The 17,989-nt window shown below is 43.0% G+C and overlaps 2 protein-coding genes across 7 annotated transcripts in view; one reads left to right on the top strand and one right to left on the bottom strand.

The window, feature by feature from the left end:
- Positions 1–12,158, top strand: part of cacna2d2a (calcium channel, voltage-dependent, alpha 2/delta subunit 2a) — a 177,101-nt gene extending 164,943 nt beyond the window's left edge. For all 4 annotated transcript variants that reach the window (XM_085777422.1, XM_085777425.1, XM_085777423.1 and 1 more), the window contains 15 exons: positions 486–583; positions 2,061–2,151; positions 2,262–2,324; positions 2,498–2,601; positions 2,710–2,808; positions 3,020–3,111; positions 3,711–3,758; positions 3,863–3,934; positions 4,022–4,174; positions 4,309–4,361; positions 4,726–4,781; positions 5,802–5,925; positions 6,237–6,346; positions 6,642–6,724; positions 8,061–12,158. In XM_085777422.1, coding sequence (XP_085633548.1) covers positions 486–583; positions 2,061–2,151; positions 2,262–2,324; positions 2,498–2,601; positions 2,710–2,808; positions 3,020–3,111; positions 3,711–3,758; positions 3,863–3,934; positions 4,022–4,174; positions 4,309–4,361; positions 4,726–4,781; positions 5,802–5,925; positions 6,237–6,346; positions 6,642–6,724; positions 8,061–8,183 — 1,369 coding nt within the window. In that variant the 3' untranslated portion in view covers positions 8,184–12,158. The remainder of the gene's footprint in view (positions 1–485; positions 584–2,060; positions 2,152–2,261; positions 2,325–2,497; positions 2,602–2,709; positions 2,809–3,019; positions 3,112–3,710; positions 3,759–3,862; positions 3,935–4,021; positions 4,175–4,308; positions 4,362–4,725; positions 4,782–5,801; positions 5,926–6,236; positions 6,347–6,641; positions 6,725–8,060) is intronic.
- On the bottom strand, positions 11,884–17,969 carry abhd14b (abhydrolase domain containing 14B). Of its 3 annotated transcripts, none has more exons than XM_085777427.1 (5): positions 17,807–17,969; positions 15,811–16,025; positions 14,205–14,446; positions 12,677–12,875; positions 11,884–12,026 (listed from the first exon to the last, which is right to left on the bottom strand). In XM_085777427.1, the coding sequence occupies exons 2-4, from the start codon at positions 16,022–16,024 to the stop codon at positions 12,696–12,698; spliced, it is 636 nt and encodes a 211-aa protein (XP_085633553.1). In that variant the 5' UTR covers position 16,025; positions 17,807–17,969; the 3' UTR covers positions 11,884–12,026; positions 12,677–12,695. The 3 variants fall into 3 exon arrangements, with proteins under 3 accessions (XP_085633553.1, XP_085633554.1, XP_085633552.1); XM_085777428.1 differs by having other exon boundaries at positions 12,687–12,875; XM_085777426.1 differs by having other exon boundaries at positions 11,884–12,875.
- Between the last annotated feature and the right edge of the window lie 20 nt (positions 17,970–17,989).

Below are 17,989 nucleotides of genomic sequence, written 5' to 3'. Positions count from 1 at the left end.
TGCCACTGTGGTGCTGCATGTTTACATTACACTATTATTTATTATTGGTTTGGCTGTACTGTACAGTGTACTGTTAAATATAAAATTGGACAGCAAAAAGAGTAACTAGGAAAATAAGAGTGAAATCCTCTTTGCATGTGCTGCTTTGTTATCAAACCTTCACATCCTCCAGCAACAACCTGGAATCTGAGACACACTGATAAACATCTCTTCTTGGTCGTGCTGCCTGTTCTCTGCTCCGCAGTTCAATCCACGTGTTGTTTTGACTGACAGGTGTTTTTTGCACATCTGAATATAAGCTTAAGGACATGCATGCTGCACATGATAGCATCAAGTAACCTGCGTTTGGTTTGGTTTGATGCTTCTCCACTTTGCGTTGCGTTTCCCTTAAGAGAGGCCAAAAGAGGCAGACAGAGTGTAAACGGTGTGTACTTGTTTGTTTTTTCCCTCTTCATCTGAGTTTAAATGTGTTGTCTGTTCCTCAGGGAGTACTGCAATGATCTGGAACTGGCCAACAACAACACCGAGTTCCTGCTCAACTTCATTGCTCTCATGGAGAAGGTGACACCGGACTCTAAACAATGTGAGTTTGTTCCTCTTCAACCACACAGACTAGATCATTCAGGACTGACTTTAAAGGTCCAGTGTGTAATATTTGTCAACATTTATTGGCAAAATCTGAATATACTACCAATGAATATATTTGTATAAGTGTATAATCGCTATAAAATAAAAAATCTGTTTGGTTTTCATAGCCTTATAATTCTTCTTTTATTTATAGCAAGGGTCTTGCTTAGAGAGTGTCGCCATCTTGCACCTCCATGTTTGTACGGAATGGAAAATCCAGCCAACCAGAGAGCACGTTTCAAGAGTTTCACATCCATAAATAAATAGAATTATTTAATAGAGAGATAATAGAATCGGAATGCTAGATGTCACTGTTTTCCCCTCATTTTACACACTGGACCTTTAAAAGAGTTCTGTGGACGTTTTCCTGTGAACATCATCAGCATTAAGAGCTGTTTACTGACCAGGCTTGTCAAAAGCAGAAAAAATAGGTCATAATGGGCTCTCTGAGCAGAACCACTGGCAAAATGGCTCGGCCACGCAGAGCTAACAGAGCTAACAGAGCTAATAGCATGCTAATTGCAGTTAATAGAAATTGAGGCATACAGCTGTAGACTGGTGAGTGGGGAGCGTGCCTATGTTCCCACAGCCCTATGTTCCCTCAGCCCTATGTTCCCTCTGGACTCTCTCTACCTATCTGGACTCTACCGATCTGGTCTGTCTAGCCTCTACCTGGTCTTTTTACTAAACTTAACCAACTCCTTTCTTCATTGCCTAAACCCAACCAATGGTGGGACCAAAGGGCTGAGGGAACATAGGGCCTAATTTTCAGTGACAACAAAAGTTAGAAATGAGGGAACATAGGGCTGAGGGAACATAGGGCTGTGGGAACATAGGCATGACCCCGGTGAGTGAAGTTAGCTGTTGATGCTAACACTGCCTATGTAGTGCTAACAAACTAACAAACAGCTTCTATAAAGGATGTCTTATTGTCAACGAATCCCTCACAAACAAAATGAAACTGACAAACTACAGTGAAACAAAGAATAATTTGTCAACTGGCAAATTGTCTGCACTGTGTTTTCCAAAAAACTATTAAAAACACATCAGTGAGTGGCAGCACTGCGCTGAGTGACGCTCTCCTTTATTATGACAGTCGTGGGCACTGAGTCAATCCCACATCCAGCATCCAGCTGCCATGCATACTCACCAGGGCAGTGGGATGTGTATCAGTCCATAGCTGAAAATAGTCCCTAATAAAGTCACTGATAAAGTAACAGGGTAACACTTTATAATAAGTACACATTATTAAGCATTAGTTAAGCATTAAATACTGAATTCATAACACATGAATACTCACTTTATTTATTTATTTTAGTTTATAAACACTAATGAGTATTCATGCCTTATAAATGACCAACCAGAGATACAGTATTATCTCCATCATGACTTAACACTCTGTGCCAAGTCTCTAACATGTGGTTTATGTTCAGGTGACAATTTGCTCCTTCATAACTTGATTCTGGACACGGGCATCATCAGACAGCTGGTCGAGAAAGTGTGGAAGAATAAAGACTTGAACACGTGAGTAATAGGAAGAGCCTGGGAAGTACTGCATATTCTACATTAGGGCTGTGGATAAGAATTTGATTTTGAAACCTGTTTCTGTCTCTTCTCTGCACTTTGACATTTAGATATGGCTTCCTGGCCGTGTTCGCTGCCACAGATGGAGGTGTAACAAGAGTGTTCCCCAACAAGTAAGAGCAGCTCTCATCGAGGCTGTGTGTTTGGACTACAGTTGCTCAGTATTTCTGTTATGTGCCAGTTTTTTTTCCTCTAAGTTCTCGGAACACTTGAAATGTCTCACAAACAGCAGGAAGCTTGTACGGTAGAGATTCACAGCTCTGGTGTCTGTGGTCTTAAATCTCAGGGCTGCAGAAACATGGGAGGAAGACCCTGAGCCATTTAATGCCAGCTATTACCGCCGGAGCCTCGACAACAAGGGCTACATCTTCCGAGCGCCTTATCGAACAGGTGAATGATGCTCTGGGTCCGGGGTTATATATCTCACAATGTTGTGTCTCTTTGTTTCTAACCCCCCACCACCCGGGGTCTGTTTCTATATTTCTTTCCCTGCTTCAGCCAGGGACGAATTACTGAACCCAGAGAATGACACCATAGGCATCCTGGTCAGCACAGCTGTGGAGATCACAATAGGAGGAAAGACCATCAAACCTGCAGGTGGGCTCCGATCTGAGAGAAGACACAAAATCCTTATAATGATGGAAAATGTGTCAGAGCAAGATGAGATAATTACAGGTCCACGTTTTCATTTCTTGTCACTTTGTGTGAACATGTTTGTGCTCGACGTTTGCGTGCTCTGCTTTTGTGTGCATCTGTCTTTTCTTTTTTCATCTAATTATTCCAATGAATCTTCTTGTTTTTCTCTCAGTGGTCGGAGTGAAACTCGATCTTGAAGCCTGGACGGATAAGTTCAAGATTCTTGCCAGTAACCACACCGACAATCGTCAAGGCTCAAATACGGTAACACATGAAAATGAAGTGAAATAATATAACTTCTTTATATAGCACCTTTAAAAACACAAGTTTACAAAATGACAAATGCAACATGTACAGTAGAGACCACAGAAGACAAGTCACATACAAGTGTCACAAACCTCAGGAGATGGACCCAAGCATTACAGTAACACAGGCAATACAAGACACCAACGACAGATTGAGACCAGGAGGACTCAAATTAAAATGCAGGGTGCAGTTAATTAGATAAAATAGATAAAAGGGGTATTACAGTCATGATAAAAGGAGATAAGATGAGATACGATAAGAAAAGATGGGATAAAAAAAGTTAAAACAGAAGAATGAGCGTCTGAGTAAAACTGTGAGATAAAATGAGGCAATAGTGTAGGGGCAGGGACAGTGGTTCTAAAAGTGGAATGGGGAACTAAACCAACTAAGGGAGTAAGGGTACATTAAGATGTGGAATAGAAATGATAGGAAACAAAAGGAAAACAAGTCTGTCCGTATCTCATCAGGCAGTGTGTGACATACACTGAAATAGGCTTTAAAAAGTAAAAAGTTTTTGCACTTACATGTTCAAATGGTGACTTGTTTGTCTCTGACAGTGCGGACCAAACAGGGGCTGTGAGATGGACTGTGAAGCCAACAGTGATGTGAGGATTTTTAATGAGCTTCTCATCAAATGTATCAAACCACTGTGTATATTTACCTCCGTGCCTCCAGTTAACAGCACGGTGTTTTTACCCTCTGCGTGCAGGACCTCCTGTGTTACTTAATAGACGACGGCGCATTCCTGATCATGTCCAATCAGAAGGACGACTGGAACAAGGTGAAGATGATGAATGGATTCTCACACCCTCACTGTAGTTTTTTTTTCCTGACTCGAAGCCTGAATAGTGTTTCCCGTCGTCTACAGGTGGGAATGTTCTTCAGCGACGTTGACCCGTACTTGATGCACGCTCTCTTCAACAATTCCTTCTACAACCGCAAGCAGTCATTTGATTACCAGTCTGTGTGTGAGCGGATTCCCAACAGTGAAGCCGGAGCTGCACCCAGAGGAGTGTTTGTGGTAAGAACATAAACTCAGCACTGGAAAAGGACAAGGTGCAGGAAATAAAGGGCACAGAGTAGAAGAATGAAATATTCATGTATTGTGCTTGTGTTTGTTTTTTTTTTCTTCTTACATTTCCTCTTCGTCTGCAGCCTACAATTGCTGATTTTGTAAACGTGGCATGGTGGACATCAGCAGCTGCATGGTAAGATTTTGTCTTTTTCTTTTTTTTCCCCCTGATGTTTAAAGATTTAATTGAAACTCCCAGTCGTAGGGTCGTCCCCAAATCTCCCACCTGTGGATATGAGAAATGCATTATTCATACCCTCTGCTCAGTCACAGTTCATTCCCAGCACTTACACCCACATTAAACATAACAGCTACGTGACTCTCCTGTTGTACCTGTAAAACTCTTGAGTCAGTGCCTTTGTCTGTGATCAGATTTTCAGCTTGTGCTGCAGCTCTGTTTCCATCACACTCAGCCTGAGTGTGGAAGACGTCTATAGCCTCTGTTACTGGGCTGCAGCTCTGTGTTTACATATTCTCCTTCACACCTCTTGTCTTCACAGGTCCCTGTTCCAACAGTTCATCTACGGCCTGGCTTATCATAGTTGGTTTGTCACAGGTGGGTGCTGCAAGATCACTGAGCGTCAGTTCAGATTTTTGTGTGTCTGTTGTTGTCGGTTACACTTTTCTACATCATCAAGATGAGACAAAAATCCTTCAGCTTCTACAACTGGTCAGTTTAGGTCAAATTTATTCTCACTAAGGCTGTCAATCTTCCCCCCAATCAGACTCAAATTCCTTTTTTTTTTTTTTTTACAATTTTTAGTTATTATTATACATTAGTTATCAATGTCGACAATACATTGCAAGACAATCACCTCTGGATTATGGAGTATGAAAGAGAAAGCAAACAGAAAAAAACAATAAAACAAAACAAAAAAAGGGATTTAAATGTCTAATACCTCTTATGTTAAATATTCGAATTAGATTCAAATTTTTAATGTCTCTTTTTTTGTTTGTTTGTTTTTAGCTTATTATATACACCTATACCTATACGTCCCACGTCCACTAAAGGGCATTCCAACTAAATCTGTTATGCAACATTTGCAACACACTTGTGTTTTACCAACAAAGGAGAATCGAAATATTCTAAGTAGTGATGCAACGGATCACAGTTGATCCGTGATCGGCACCAAGTGATCCGCGGATCGATCGATAAAAAAAGAAGTTGTGTGTGTCGTGTGGGAACACGTAGATGCACCGCCCCAAACGAATAAACGGACAATTAAAAAAACTCTGCTCGTAAATTTGAAGCTGCAGCTCTACATCGCACACAACACCACCAAAATAGTTACTTCTATCAACATGTTTACTACCCCGAACGTCACGACGCACACATTCAAACATCAGTTTCCACCTTCGAATGTTCTCATTTTTAAAATAATTTGAATTCTGTACGAATAGCAAAGTTGACAGCCCTAAGTCTCACAGATGTTAATTCAGCAACAGTGCACAAACTGTGAACATAAGGAAATAGTGAGGAAGTGACAGTCACACGTGTTCATATTATTTCCAGAATCAGATGCTGTATAAATCATTTTTATGACTGACACGTCTCTGTGCTCTGGTGACGCTGCAGATGAGGTGGAGGCCGACGGAATTGATTCCAAAGAGCGGAGCTGCGTAATGACCCAGACCCAGTTCTACTTAAGTAATCTCAGCAGCTCCTACAACATACTGCAAGACTGTGGCAACTGCTCCAGGTCTGTACACATGTCAAAACACACACACACATTTGAATACGCATGCATGTGCTCACACCATAAAGAACTGTGCTGTGACAGAGACGGTTAGGAAGACGGATCTCTGCGTTGGAGCTAATAAACTCAGCTGATGATTAAACCATATCAGCTTTAATGAAACGGTCATTTCATCGGCTAAATGAGCCTCATAAGACTGTCTCATGAATCTCACTGATCCATTAGCAAATGAGTCCATGATGTAAGCAAGCAGAAGGAGGAGGGTGTGTGTGTGTGTGTGTGTGTGTGTTGTTGACAGAGTTGTGTCTCTGCAGGCTGATTCATGCCAAGAGGATAAACAACACCAACTTACTGTTTGTGGTGGCAGAGAAGATGCCATGCAACACCTGCGAGATAGAGAAGCTGTCCCAGGAGGAGGAGGAGTGTATCCTTTTTCACATTGTTCACCAGCTGGCAGAGGAGAAGACACACTTCTCTAATCGCTAGATTTTATCTCCTTATTACCATACCTGCGGAAACACAGACGTTTCACATTCATTTCAAGGTTATTTTTATCACGACGCCGTGAATTATGACCAGTCATTTACATCTGTAGGCCTGCATGAGGAATCAGTGTGTGGGTGAATGATGAGACGCTGCAGAGAGGGAGGAGGGAAAAAAAGAAAAAGAAAAAATTCAAAGGATTTCAAACATTTTTTCTTAATTGAGTCGATTTGCAGTCCAGGAGGAAAACCCGTGTGAAGAAATGCCCGTGGCCCGTTATCGAAAAGGACCGTCCACCTGCTTTGACAATAACATCTCGGTAAGATTTCCACACACTGTATCAATAAGCACTGAGAAAGACAAACAGGCACTTCTAGTCCACAAACTAGCGAGGTTCAAAATCACGAACAGGAAATTATTCATTTTTTCCAGTCAGAAAAACAGCAGTATCATTATGTAAATGCAAATAGGCAGTTGATTGAGATGTGATCTCCTAGTTTTATAGTGTCATTGTTTTATGTCTCCTATCCACATGAATAATTCAGAGCAAGCTGGTTAGCTGAGGGCATTATGCTTTTTTCCTATCTTGTTGAGAGTTGGATTCTCCTTTTAGATCTGTGTGTTTCTGAGCTGACTGAACAAACGAGGTGCACCGTGGTAATTGGTGAACTTTAGTGGTGAATTTAAAACCTTAGGCAGAGATAGAGTAACTGTTTCTCTGTGTTTATCTGTGAAGCTAAGCTAACAGCATTAGCATTCTTATTTAACTTTTGACAAGATAGTGAATAGGTGAAAATGCTATAACTATTCCTTAAATGACCCGAGACTTTTAAAAAAAGAAAAAAATTAAATAAAAAAAACATTTTGGCAAATTCGCCCATTGCCATAATCCCTATAGTCATAGACTAGCAGTAGGTTCGTTACCTTTAATTGTCGGTGCAAGCTGTTTTTTCGATTGGCGGAGCAGAGCCGCGAGCTGCTCAGAGCTACACTACGGAGGCTAATGGTATTTCCGGGTTTCCCTCATCAAACTCATCAAATACACAATCCAGCAACTCCAAAACGCTCTCATGGACAAGTTGTGACCTGCTCATTCACCACGCTAAGAAATAATAACGTATAATTATGTAACATTACGACACATGAAGCAAATACTCAGAACTACTTGTGCTTTTGAAGTCACTCTGCCGAGCAGCCGTGTCTAGAATGTAGTTCCGGATTCGTATTTACCTTGAATTCAACTCGGTCTCGTAACGTTACATTATTATCTCATAGCGTGGTGAATGTGAGGTCACAACTTGTCCACCAGAGTGTTTTAGAGTTGTTGGATTGTGTATTTGATGAGTTTGATGGGGGAAATCCGGTAATACCATATGCCTCCTAGCATTAGCTGAGCAGCTTGTATCTCTGCCCCACTGATCAAAAAATAGCTTGCACCGACAATTAAAGGTAACGAACCTACTCATATGACTATAAGGATTATGGCAATGGGCCAATTTAGCTATTCCTTATAAGATGATGAGAGAAAAAGAATGAAAACAAAATGTTTGTTGTTAGTCACACACATTAGTGGGACGATGGAGGTAACCAAGCATAGGGAATAAATATCAGAGTTTTCCACTGTATCTTCTACAGCTGTGTCTTTTCCTCTGCAGGAGAACACGTCGGACTGTGGCCGAGGTCACTCTTTCCGTCCGTCTTTCTACACTTTACTGCTCATCCAGCTGCTGCTGCTTTATCCAGCTGTCGGCCCCCACGTCCACTCCCTACTACATTAATTTCATTTTCCTCCACTTCTCCTTCTTTTAGCCCTCCCAGGCTTCTCCCCCCGTCCTGAAACCCTCTGCCCCTCCTCTGTGCCCCCTTTGCCCCCCTCCCTCCCCTGATATAGTCATAGGTAATAATGGGACTTCCCATCACAGCAAGTCGGAAGCCCTGAGTGCCGCGCTACCCAGCTTGCTTCAGTTTGTGTCGCTTAGTGACAACTGCTGGACATTTGTGTCCTCAGCCAATTAACCTTCATCTGCAGGAAGAGGAGGACCTGAATCATCAGAGACAACGTCTGAAAAGAAAACAAAGCCCCCCCCCCCCCACCCAACCTCCCTCCGTCCCACCCCCAACGACCCAACGACCATCACCACGTCCACCATCCAAGAGAAGGGAGGGGGGAAACAGGACACGTCCATGTCCTGGACACAGATCCCCCGCCTCACACACAGACCGGAGGGACCGAGGTGATCTTGTCCACCTCGGCCTCTGTCTGTGGGACAGATGATGGGACTTCTCCTCCTCCTCTTCTCTCCATCTCAGAGTGTCACCGCTCTGTCGTTCGCCTCTCATAACAGGCTGTGGACCGTTCAGCCGCCTAATAGCCACCATAAAAGAAGAAAAGGAAAAAAAAAAAAAAACAGAAAAATAAGAACTGTCACGTATACAAAATGTCAAGTATAAACTGCTGAAGTGATGAGTATTCCAAACATACAGTATATTTAGGTTTTTAATTTGAAAAGGAAGTCGTTAGGTGTTAATCTGAAAAGACATGAATTAATTTATGCACTATATCTACTTGCCAAAATGAGATAGACTTTCATGTTGTCTTATTTTTATAGCCAAAACATGGGAAGAAAAAGGCTTCTGATTTAGATTTAGGATAAACCCTGAGAGGAGGTGTGGATGCGATCGGAAACTGAAGGCTGATTCATTTCGTGCAGCTGCTTAGTGCAGATGTTGATGATGCTTTTTAAAAGACGTCCACCGGACATTATGGTAATGTGGTGTTTGTCCTCATATTGACTCCTTACGGCTAGTGCTCTCTGTGTTCCACTAGTGACAGCTGGCAGAGATGAATCAGCGTTGAGTTGCTCAGATTTGTTCAGGAGCACTGTTGATGTTGTGTAGTTTTCTCCTTTACGATCAATCGACCACTCTGACCTCTGGTTTAGACTGATGTTGAGAAAAAAAAATAAAAGAAGAACTCCCTGCACTCTCTTGATAGGAAAGCTCACCTCTGCCAATCCTCATGAGGCTTCTCCACTAACTCCTACTAACACTCCTCTAACACCGATTTGTATCTGTGCTCACACCAAGCTCTCTGCCTCATGACTGTCTCATAGTAGTCCCAGGTGAGTTTGTCTTCTTTTTTTTTTTAAATGGGGGCTTATTTTACCTTTGTGACTGATGCTGTTCAAACTTCAAAACCATTCGCTGCTGGGGATAGGGGCTTATCAACATTTCCAACAAAAGTGCAGAAGAGGCCACTAAATATGGTGATCACAGTACAGTAGGACTCTGGTTGTAATCCGTCACAGTTCGTCATTTGATCATCGCGATGTGTGAACAGTCACTTAGACTCCCATGTTTAGGAGCCGCTCTGTTTCATAGTGCCTTGACGCACTTTGTTTTGGAATGCATCGGCTGTATAAGAGTAGAGCTACTGTATAGTACCTTTATAACGCAGCCATCTTTGAGGCTTTGGAGCCCGTGAGGCTATTAGACATAGCTTTACACGGAGCCGTCACACTGAGCGGCTCTAGCTTAATGTATTTGCCCCGGCTGTGGCTGCTGTTCCCCCCTCAGAGCCACCTGACTGCCATCATATGGAGTTACTATACTGTCCCTTTACAAAGCCATGTATAGATCTACGATACACTATCAGTATACAGCGACATAACTTTTAGGGCCACCTGACTGCTATAGTTCTGCCTGAATCGTATGTGTATGGATGTATGTGTGTTAGTTTGCGTTCAAACCCCCCTCAAAGGGAATGTCTTTTACATACGAGTGTGTGAGGGAGGACAGCCGTGGTAGCACAGCTGTTTTTCCAGTTCTTATGTTGCAAAGGACAAAATCCAGTGTTGATGTCGATGAGAAAAAAGAAAAAAAAAGGGATTTTACTGAAACCAAGAAAAAAGAATCTGTGTTTAACCATCCGTCAGCTTAAATATCAGTCTACAGGAGCAGAGGAGTCTGAAAGAATGTGTAGTTCATCAGTGTTTTTTCTTTTACAAATGCAACATAGTTAACAAAGCCTCTATAAATGCCTTAGTGTTACGCAGTACAGAGCTCTGATACGTCCCCCCTCTCCTCTCATGCACACTCTTTCTCACACACACACACATACACAAATAGATCCTCCAAAATATCCACTCCCCCCGGTTTTTCTCGGTGTTCTGCAGTAAGTTTAGTGAGCTCTAGTTTTGTATCTTTACGTCTTGGAATGATTCAGTATCGATCGATGCCTGTTCGATTAAACGCTTGAAGGAGGACGGGAGTTGTTCCGACCGTCGACGTTCCCCACCCACCGACCCTCGCCGAGTCGCTCTGGTGGTGGAGATTCACGCGACGATTTGAACCCTAACTTCTAACACACTCTGTACAGTTGTTGGTACTCTTCGATGCGACAAACACGCCAGCACAGTAACTGCAGCGCGGCTCGGAAGAAATCAGACTTGATGAAACTGAAGACTGTTAAAAAAAAAATTGAAATTGAAGACTTGTATTTGCAATTTGGTTCTTTTCAGAGTTGGGTTTGGGCCGGCTCACCTGACGCCGGGTGCAGTTTTACTTTTCTGGCAGTGGTTTGTCTGTCCTGTGCCATTAATTCTGTCTGTTTCCCTATTTCCACTGTCTGTAAATGAACACTACACGTGCCTGTGGAAATGTACGCCCTGCAACTTCCTCTCTTTTCCCGGCTCTGTATGCTTACAGTCTCACACATATACGTAAAATATGTAGGCCTACAGTTTGTGCACCTGCACCGAGACATTATGCACAACGCGCGCACACATATTTAAGCAAACTCACGCCCAGCTGGGATGTCAAGCACCAGGCAGAAGTAAACTTAGGACGTCACTTCCCAGGTGTCTGCAGCAATCTGTATTTTTTATTTTTTGTTGTTGTTGTTGTTTTTTTTTTGTGTGTGTTTGTGAGCGGGCGGGATGTCAGAGGAAAGCTCAGGGAGTGGGTCTCCACAGAGCAGCAAGGGCCTGTCGACAGAAGGTCACGGAGGAATCATGTAGTGACGTCTGTGTGCGCACCCCGACAGAAAACGTCTTCTTGAAAGGGGCACACGGATGATTTCTGTGGTTTGACGGATTTACTTTTGCCAAAAAAAAAAGAAAAGAAAAAAAACAAAGAAAAAAAAAAGAAAAAACAGATTATTGGACCAGCTTGGGGATGAGAGGGAGGGGTCAGCTTTAGGACACGCCCCTAAAGCAAGTCAGTAAAAGGAGGGTTTTTACGAAGCCCCCCTCCCGACCCTCGCTGCATCTGTGTTGGTACGTCTCTGTGGGAAAGACACGTGTGTATGTGATTCTGTAGTCTGTAGTCTGGTGCTATGTGACCATGTTTGACAAGTGTGTGAAAAAATAACAACATTTAGAGGAAAAAAAAAGTAAAATCAGTCGAATTTTAAGTGAAGTCAAAAAAAAAAATAGGAATACAGCACTGTTGATAAGTTTGAGATCTGAAGTCAAAATGTTTTTCTTTTTTTTTTCATTTGATTTTGTTTCTTTTATTTCTTGTACGTATGTGAGTGTGAATGTTTGTGTGTGTGTGGAAGATTTCGCTCCTTCTTTTCTGGGCACTGGTCCATGTCGCTCCATTCTTTTGTACAGATGAAGCTAAAACAAAAAAAAAAAAAAAGAAGAGGGCAAAATTTGTAAAATATTGTGTCTGTGACTCCTTGTAAAATATTTTCAAATTGTTTATTACAGAGAATCAGTTATTAAATAATGTTCATATTTTTCACTTCAGTTCAGTGTGTGGTGTTTGGTTTCTCAGTGAGACGCAGCTGGAGATTCATTTTATTTGCTGAGTTGAATTTGAAAACGTTAAATCTATAGGAGAATAAATTGTAACTGTATCAGTTGTAATACATATTATATATTTTCATGGTGAAGTGTCAAAAGAAAAGTTCAGTATTTTGGGAAATATGTTATTTCTTTCTCCTGTAGAGAGGCATTACACATAGTATTACCCATTGTGTTTCATGGCTGGGACCTGTTTCCCAGTAGCTATATCTCCCAAAATGTTGAACTTGTCCTTTAAAATTTGAGCCTCGTCTGCTCTTCATCATAAAAACAGGACTTGATTTCCAGTTTCATCTCTGACACTATTAAAAAGTCAAAATCAGGTCCTGCCGGAGGATGTCTGTGGTCTACGTTTGTCGTGAATGAACAACATGTTTATTTGTGTGGCTCCTCTCAGTCTTATAGGTGAAGGTGTGTGTGTGTGTGTCTGTGTGTGTGTCTGTGTGTATGGATCTCTCCACCACTACACACTGAGGAGCTTCACAGCGTGTTCAGGAAGTCTGTGAGAGCCTTGTGCCAAGTGTCGGGGTCGTCCAGGTAACAGGGGTGACCCGCTCCCTTCATCACCACCACGCTGTGATTGGCCAGATTGCTCAGGTTGCGCAGCGACACCTCTCCGAGCTGAGCGTCCTGGTCGCCGTAGACGATCAGCGATGGGACCTGGCGGTGACACAAGGAAAAAAAGAAATTCAACTGTGCTGCCAAAGGAGTTATTGTAAATATCCTACATTTTACCTCAAGTAAAATAAAAACAAACACATCTGCTAACAAAAAAAAGACAAGCTCTTTATTTCTATTCTGATTTATGTTTCTATATGAACAAAAGTAGAAAAAATAAAAAATAAAAGAGCTGCTTTTATCAGTAGGGTTCAGACTTAGACACTTAAAGGTCACACAGCCACTTAATTACAAAATAAAAGTCCCAGGACTCCAGTCCAGATGCTGCAAGCTGTGGCCAATTAAAACATGTAGTGTGAGTTCACACAATGAATAAGATTAATAATAAAATTGCTTAAATATGACTCATGTTCCCAAAAACGCTGGATCCTTCAATTTCCATCATACAGTTTGACAGCGTCTTTTCATTAACAGAGTGTAAGTTCAGTCTCTGTTATAAAACTGTCATCTCCAAAACTGGCAAACATCTCACTCTGACGTCACTGAGGTTGTTTTCTCAGGTTTTTGAAAAGCTCCTCCACACACGGGACACCGTACTGTAACTCTCCCCACGACTGTCACCTGTCAAATCAATGAACTGCCCTTTAAAAACCTTATCACTAAAATACATGAGTCAAAAGTATGAAAAGAAAACGGGCTTCATCACTTGTAAATTATTGCATCAAAGTTACTGGTGTTAAGTGCTGAACCAAATGCAGCGCAGCTTTAAAACCTGATCATGTGTTTATTATGTAAAACCTTGATCATCAAAGAAACTGGTATATGTCAAATCAATGTAGTGGACTAAAAGTATCAAAGAATATAAAGTGAAAATATTTCAAAAAGCATATTCATATTATACTTAAAAATAGTCCTTTTATTCCTTTGCTGTGAATATTTAATAATGTTAAGCTTCAGTTGGAGTTTCATGCGTTTCCTCTGACATGTCTGTTCTGTTTGTTCCTGGAGGTGAACTACTTCACTGTAACACACACCTCTCCTTCATGGATTATGCACCTTCACTTGCTTTGCTATCTACGAAATTTAATTTTGAAAAGGTTTGGAGTTGGATGAAAGCAAGTGGATTCTGTGAAAAGTACAAAGTCACATGATATCCACTCCTGCCGTGGCCGCGTGTACAAATCCACAGCCTCTTTTTGAACAGGGGAGAGGAAAGTGCTGGAAATTAAATTTGACATTCACAGTAACTTCAGTTGTCCTGTAAAGAGAAGACGAAGAGCACACACTCAGAGAGCAAAAAAATAAATTAATTCAGGGCTGGGCGCTACAGAGGGATATAAGTCACACCGTATCCCCATGTGCAGACTGTACCTGCACACTCTGGTACTGCTCGGCTGTGAACTTGTCGGTGCAGATGGGAGCTACAGGGACGTAGGCTCGGACCAGGACCTGGTGCTGGAGGAGGAAGGGGAGCGAGTACATCCCACTGAGGGACGGGCTGATCACCACCACCGGGCTCAACTTCAGCTGCTCACACACTTCCTTCAGGAAACCTGCAGGGGCCAGTTCTCCCACGGGGGCCGGGGCCTCCGCCGCCTTCGACCGGCCAAGTCCTGTAAACAGACACACACAGACACAGGGCTTCACTGGACACTCACTATAAATGCAGTGTTTTTCTCTCTGTTACGACCTCAGAGCCTCAGCAGCTACTGGTCCACAGTTACTGTCAGCACCAGTGGCTGTGACACACAGGGCAGGGGGGCAGTTGTTGATGTAAATGCCCCCACATACACTCACTGGTAACTTCATTAGGTACACCCAGATTAGATCTTTCATCACAGACATTCATCACTGCCTTGGTTCTTTGAGACATTGAACAAGGTGCTGGAAATATTCCTCAGTGGTACAGGTCCATATTGACATGATGACATCATAAAGTTGCTACAGATTTACGATGGCAATCCACCCCCCCCCCCTCCCCCACCAACCACATATATCAAAGAGATCAAAGCTCTATTGGACTGAGATCTGGTGACTGTGGAGGCGATCTGAGTCCAGTGAACTCAGTGTCTGTCATGGATCTTTATCCTGCTGCCATCACAAGATGGTTCACTGTGGCTCAGTTAGCAGATTGTCTTGATCATGTCAACATGCTTAAGGGATAGTTCAACATTTTGGCAAATTCACCTATTGCCATAATCCCTGTAGTCATAGGAGTAGGTTGATTACCTTTAATTATTGGTGCATGTTGTTTTGAGATCAGCGGGGCAGAGACGCGAGCTGCTCAGTGAACACAATGGAGGTGAACGGTACAGGTCCCCTGTCCCTCATCAAACTCATCAAATGCACAATCCCACAACTCCAAAACACTCCGGTGGACAAGTTGTTACCTGCACATTCACCATGCTATGAGATAATCATGTATAATTATGTAGCATTATGACCGATGAAGCAAATACTCTGAACTACTTGCGCTTTTGAAATCCCTCCGCCAAGCAGCCATGTCTGGAATGTAGTTCCAGCTACGCATTTGCCTCGAAAACAACTCTGTCTCATGTTACATTATTATTTCATAGTGTGGTGAATGTGCAGGTCACAACTTGATCACTAGAGTGTTTTGGAGTTGTTGGATTGTGTATTTGATGAGTTTGATGAGGGACAGGGGACCTGTACCATTCACCTCCATTGTGTTCACTGAGCAGCTCACGTCTCTGCCCCGCTGATCTCAAAACAACATACACTGATAATTTAAGGTAATGAACCTACTGCTATGACTATAGGGATTGTGGCAATAGGTGAATTTGCCAAAATGTTGAACTATCCCTTTAAACACATGTAGACATTGTGTACTTAATAAAGTACCGTAGGTGTTGAGCGTATATACAGATCAGTGACCAGTGAGAGGGAGGACTAGGAGTCCAGGGACACTGCCCACTCTGCCCACTTGTTAACAGACTTGTCCCCCACAGACTCTGACCTGGCAGGTCGATGGCCACGGCGCGGCAGCCGGCTCTGGCCAGGGTCTCCATGGTGCCGATGTTCAGCCAGTTTTCAGATGAGAAGCGGATGCCGTGGAGGAGGAGGACCGACATCCTGGCCTCCCCTGTGGCAGGTTCACTCTGTCTGTAGAAGAGCGGAGCTGTGCAGCTCTCCACCTGCACACTCCCCTCTGTCATCCTAACAGCTGACATCCTGCACAACAACAACAGCACACAGACACAGGGTTATAATCCAGTCAGTGCATTTAGAATAGTGTCCTGAATCACAAATCTGTGGGAAAGGGCTTCACAATCTGAACAACAAAGACATGAAACCATATTTAAAGATCAAAAGAGGACAGAGCAGTGTCAGTAGACTTTTGATTAGTTAGTTACTCCCTCAACAGATTACAAACTGACTTATTTTAAAGTTTTCTCTCAGTCAGAATTACTACTGTTTACAGCTTCTTGAATGAGGCAATTTTTTGTTCTTCTGTTGTTATATTAGTATTGTAAAATGAATAAATGTATAAATGTAACTGAAGTAGGCTACACATCACTCTGAGCTCATATCACACCACAGCAGCTTACAGTGAATCAATAATGAAAATAAGAGTATGATTGATTGCAAACCTACAATAAAGTTTCAGGTAAAGTATTTAACAATGTCTTATTTTGTATCGATATTATGATCATTTTTGGGTTAAGTCTGAATGTGCTCTTATTTTTGCTCACTGCATATTGTTGCGTGTACGTGACAGAAACGGTGTGGTTGTGGTGTTCATCAGCATAACAAACAGGTGAGAGGTGGAAGCACATACACACTCTACACCAGCGTTTCTCAAACTTTTTTCAGTCAGGGCACCTTTCAAAAGTGAATAAAATCTCAGGGCACCCCTGTGTAAAATGTAATTCAAAATAACACTGCATAGCCTAAATGTAAATGTCCTGTTTATTTAGATGAGACAGTATTATTTAACAGAGCATAATACAAACTGTAAATGCAGGGTGTATAGGTGCCTCTGTAGCCTACATATGCACACACACGCACACGCACACAATAATCCGCAATGTGAGAGGAAGAGAGAAAGGTCTACATGCGCGCAGCGCGCAGTCACGCGCTCAAATGAATCCACCGGCGTCTCCGCTCCGTTCTGACTCTCTCAATCAGAGAGTTTCTACCGTGTCACTGCAGAGTGTTTTTATACATCAAACGCACCGGAGTCGGAACAGAGCGGACACAGATCCACTGGAGAGAGGAGGGGGGGTGACTCGTGATGTGTGCCTGTCCGTACGACGCATTTTTTTCATAGCGTCCTGTGTCCGGTGGACACGGCCCCTACTGCTCTGAGCGCCCGTGACCAACGGCTGTGTCCACGGAGCGGTCTCTCTCTCTCTCTCCCTCCCTTTCCCTCTCTCTCTCTGAACGCTGCTGAAACGAGCCGCCTCACGTCCGACCCGCTTGATAAGTGCGGCGCTGTTCCAAAAGTTGATTATTTCAACTCTGAGCGCTCTGAGCGCCGCGACAAAAAAAGAGAAGCCCCGACCCGAGAGCTTTTTTTCCGCCGAGGGCGGGTTAAAAGGGCGTCCGGTGGACACGGCCCCTTTGCATAGGCCTATATGTAAAAAGAATGTATTCTATGAAATGTCAGAAGTTTTTTTCACGGCACCCCTGACGCAGTCAGACGGCACCCCAGGGTGCCGCGGCACCCACTTTGAGAAAGGCTGCTCTACACTAACACTCCCCTCACTTTAATAAAGTGGAACACATCAGAGCCAAAGGTGACCTCACTGCTTCAGTCCACACACACACACACACACACACAGTGTAGTGACCGTGGTCCTGTTCACTTGTCCACTAACGTCTCTGGTTTCAGTAACTCGCCAGCTGTGAGTTTGTCTGTGCACAGCTGGAGGTTCAACTGATCAAAGTCCACGTTAGATCATGTTATGTGTGCTCTCTCTCTGCACACACTCCTTCCCTCCTCCGCTTACCTGTCACTTTGCAGAGACGAGCTGGTGATCAGATCACTGTGTAGTCCGCACTCAGCTGTAGTTTCACTTTATTTCCCGGAAAAAAGAAAAGAAAAAAAAACTTCAGGAAAAACCCTGTGTAAAATGTTGCAGTGCCCCCTGGCGGTGGTTTGGAGCAGCACCGTTATCGAGGCAGCAGAGTGT

Source organism: Trachurus japonicus, chromosome 5 (genome assembly GCF_045865225.1).
Source record: "Trachurus japonicus isolate A0001 chromosome 5, Traja_1.0".
Lineage (NCBI taxonomy): Eukaryota > Metazoa > Chordata > Actinopteri > Carangiformes > Carangidae > Trachurus > Trachurus japonicus.
The sequence above is the reverse complement of the archived record's forward strand: the minus strand, read 5'-3'. Positions and strand labels throughout refer to the sequence as shown.

Bases quoted from the DNA above. Each gene is read 5' to 3' on its own strand.
- abhd14b (XM_085777426.1), bottom strand. From the start codon at position 16,024: ATGTCAGCTGTTAGGATGACAGAGGGGAGTGTGCAGGTGGAGAGCTGC. The intron at 14,447-15,810 runs GTCAGAGTCTGT...GTCTGTTTACAG, and splicing joins CGTGGCCATCGACCTGCCAG to GACTTGGCCGGTCGAAGGCG. The intron at 12,876-14,204 runs GTACAGTCTGCA...TGTCACCGCCAG, and splicing joins AGCAGTACCAGAGTGTGCAG to GTCCCATCGCTGATCGTCTA.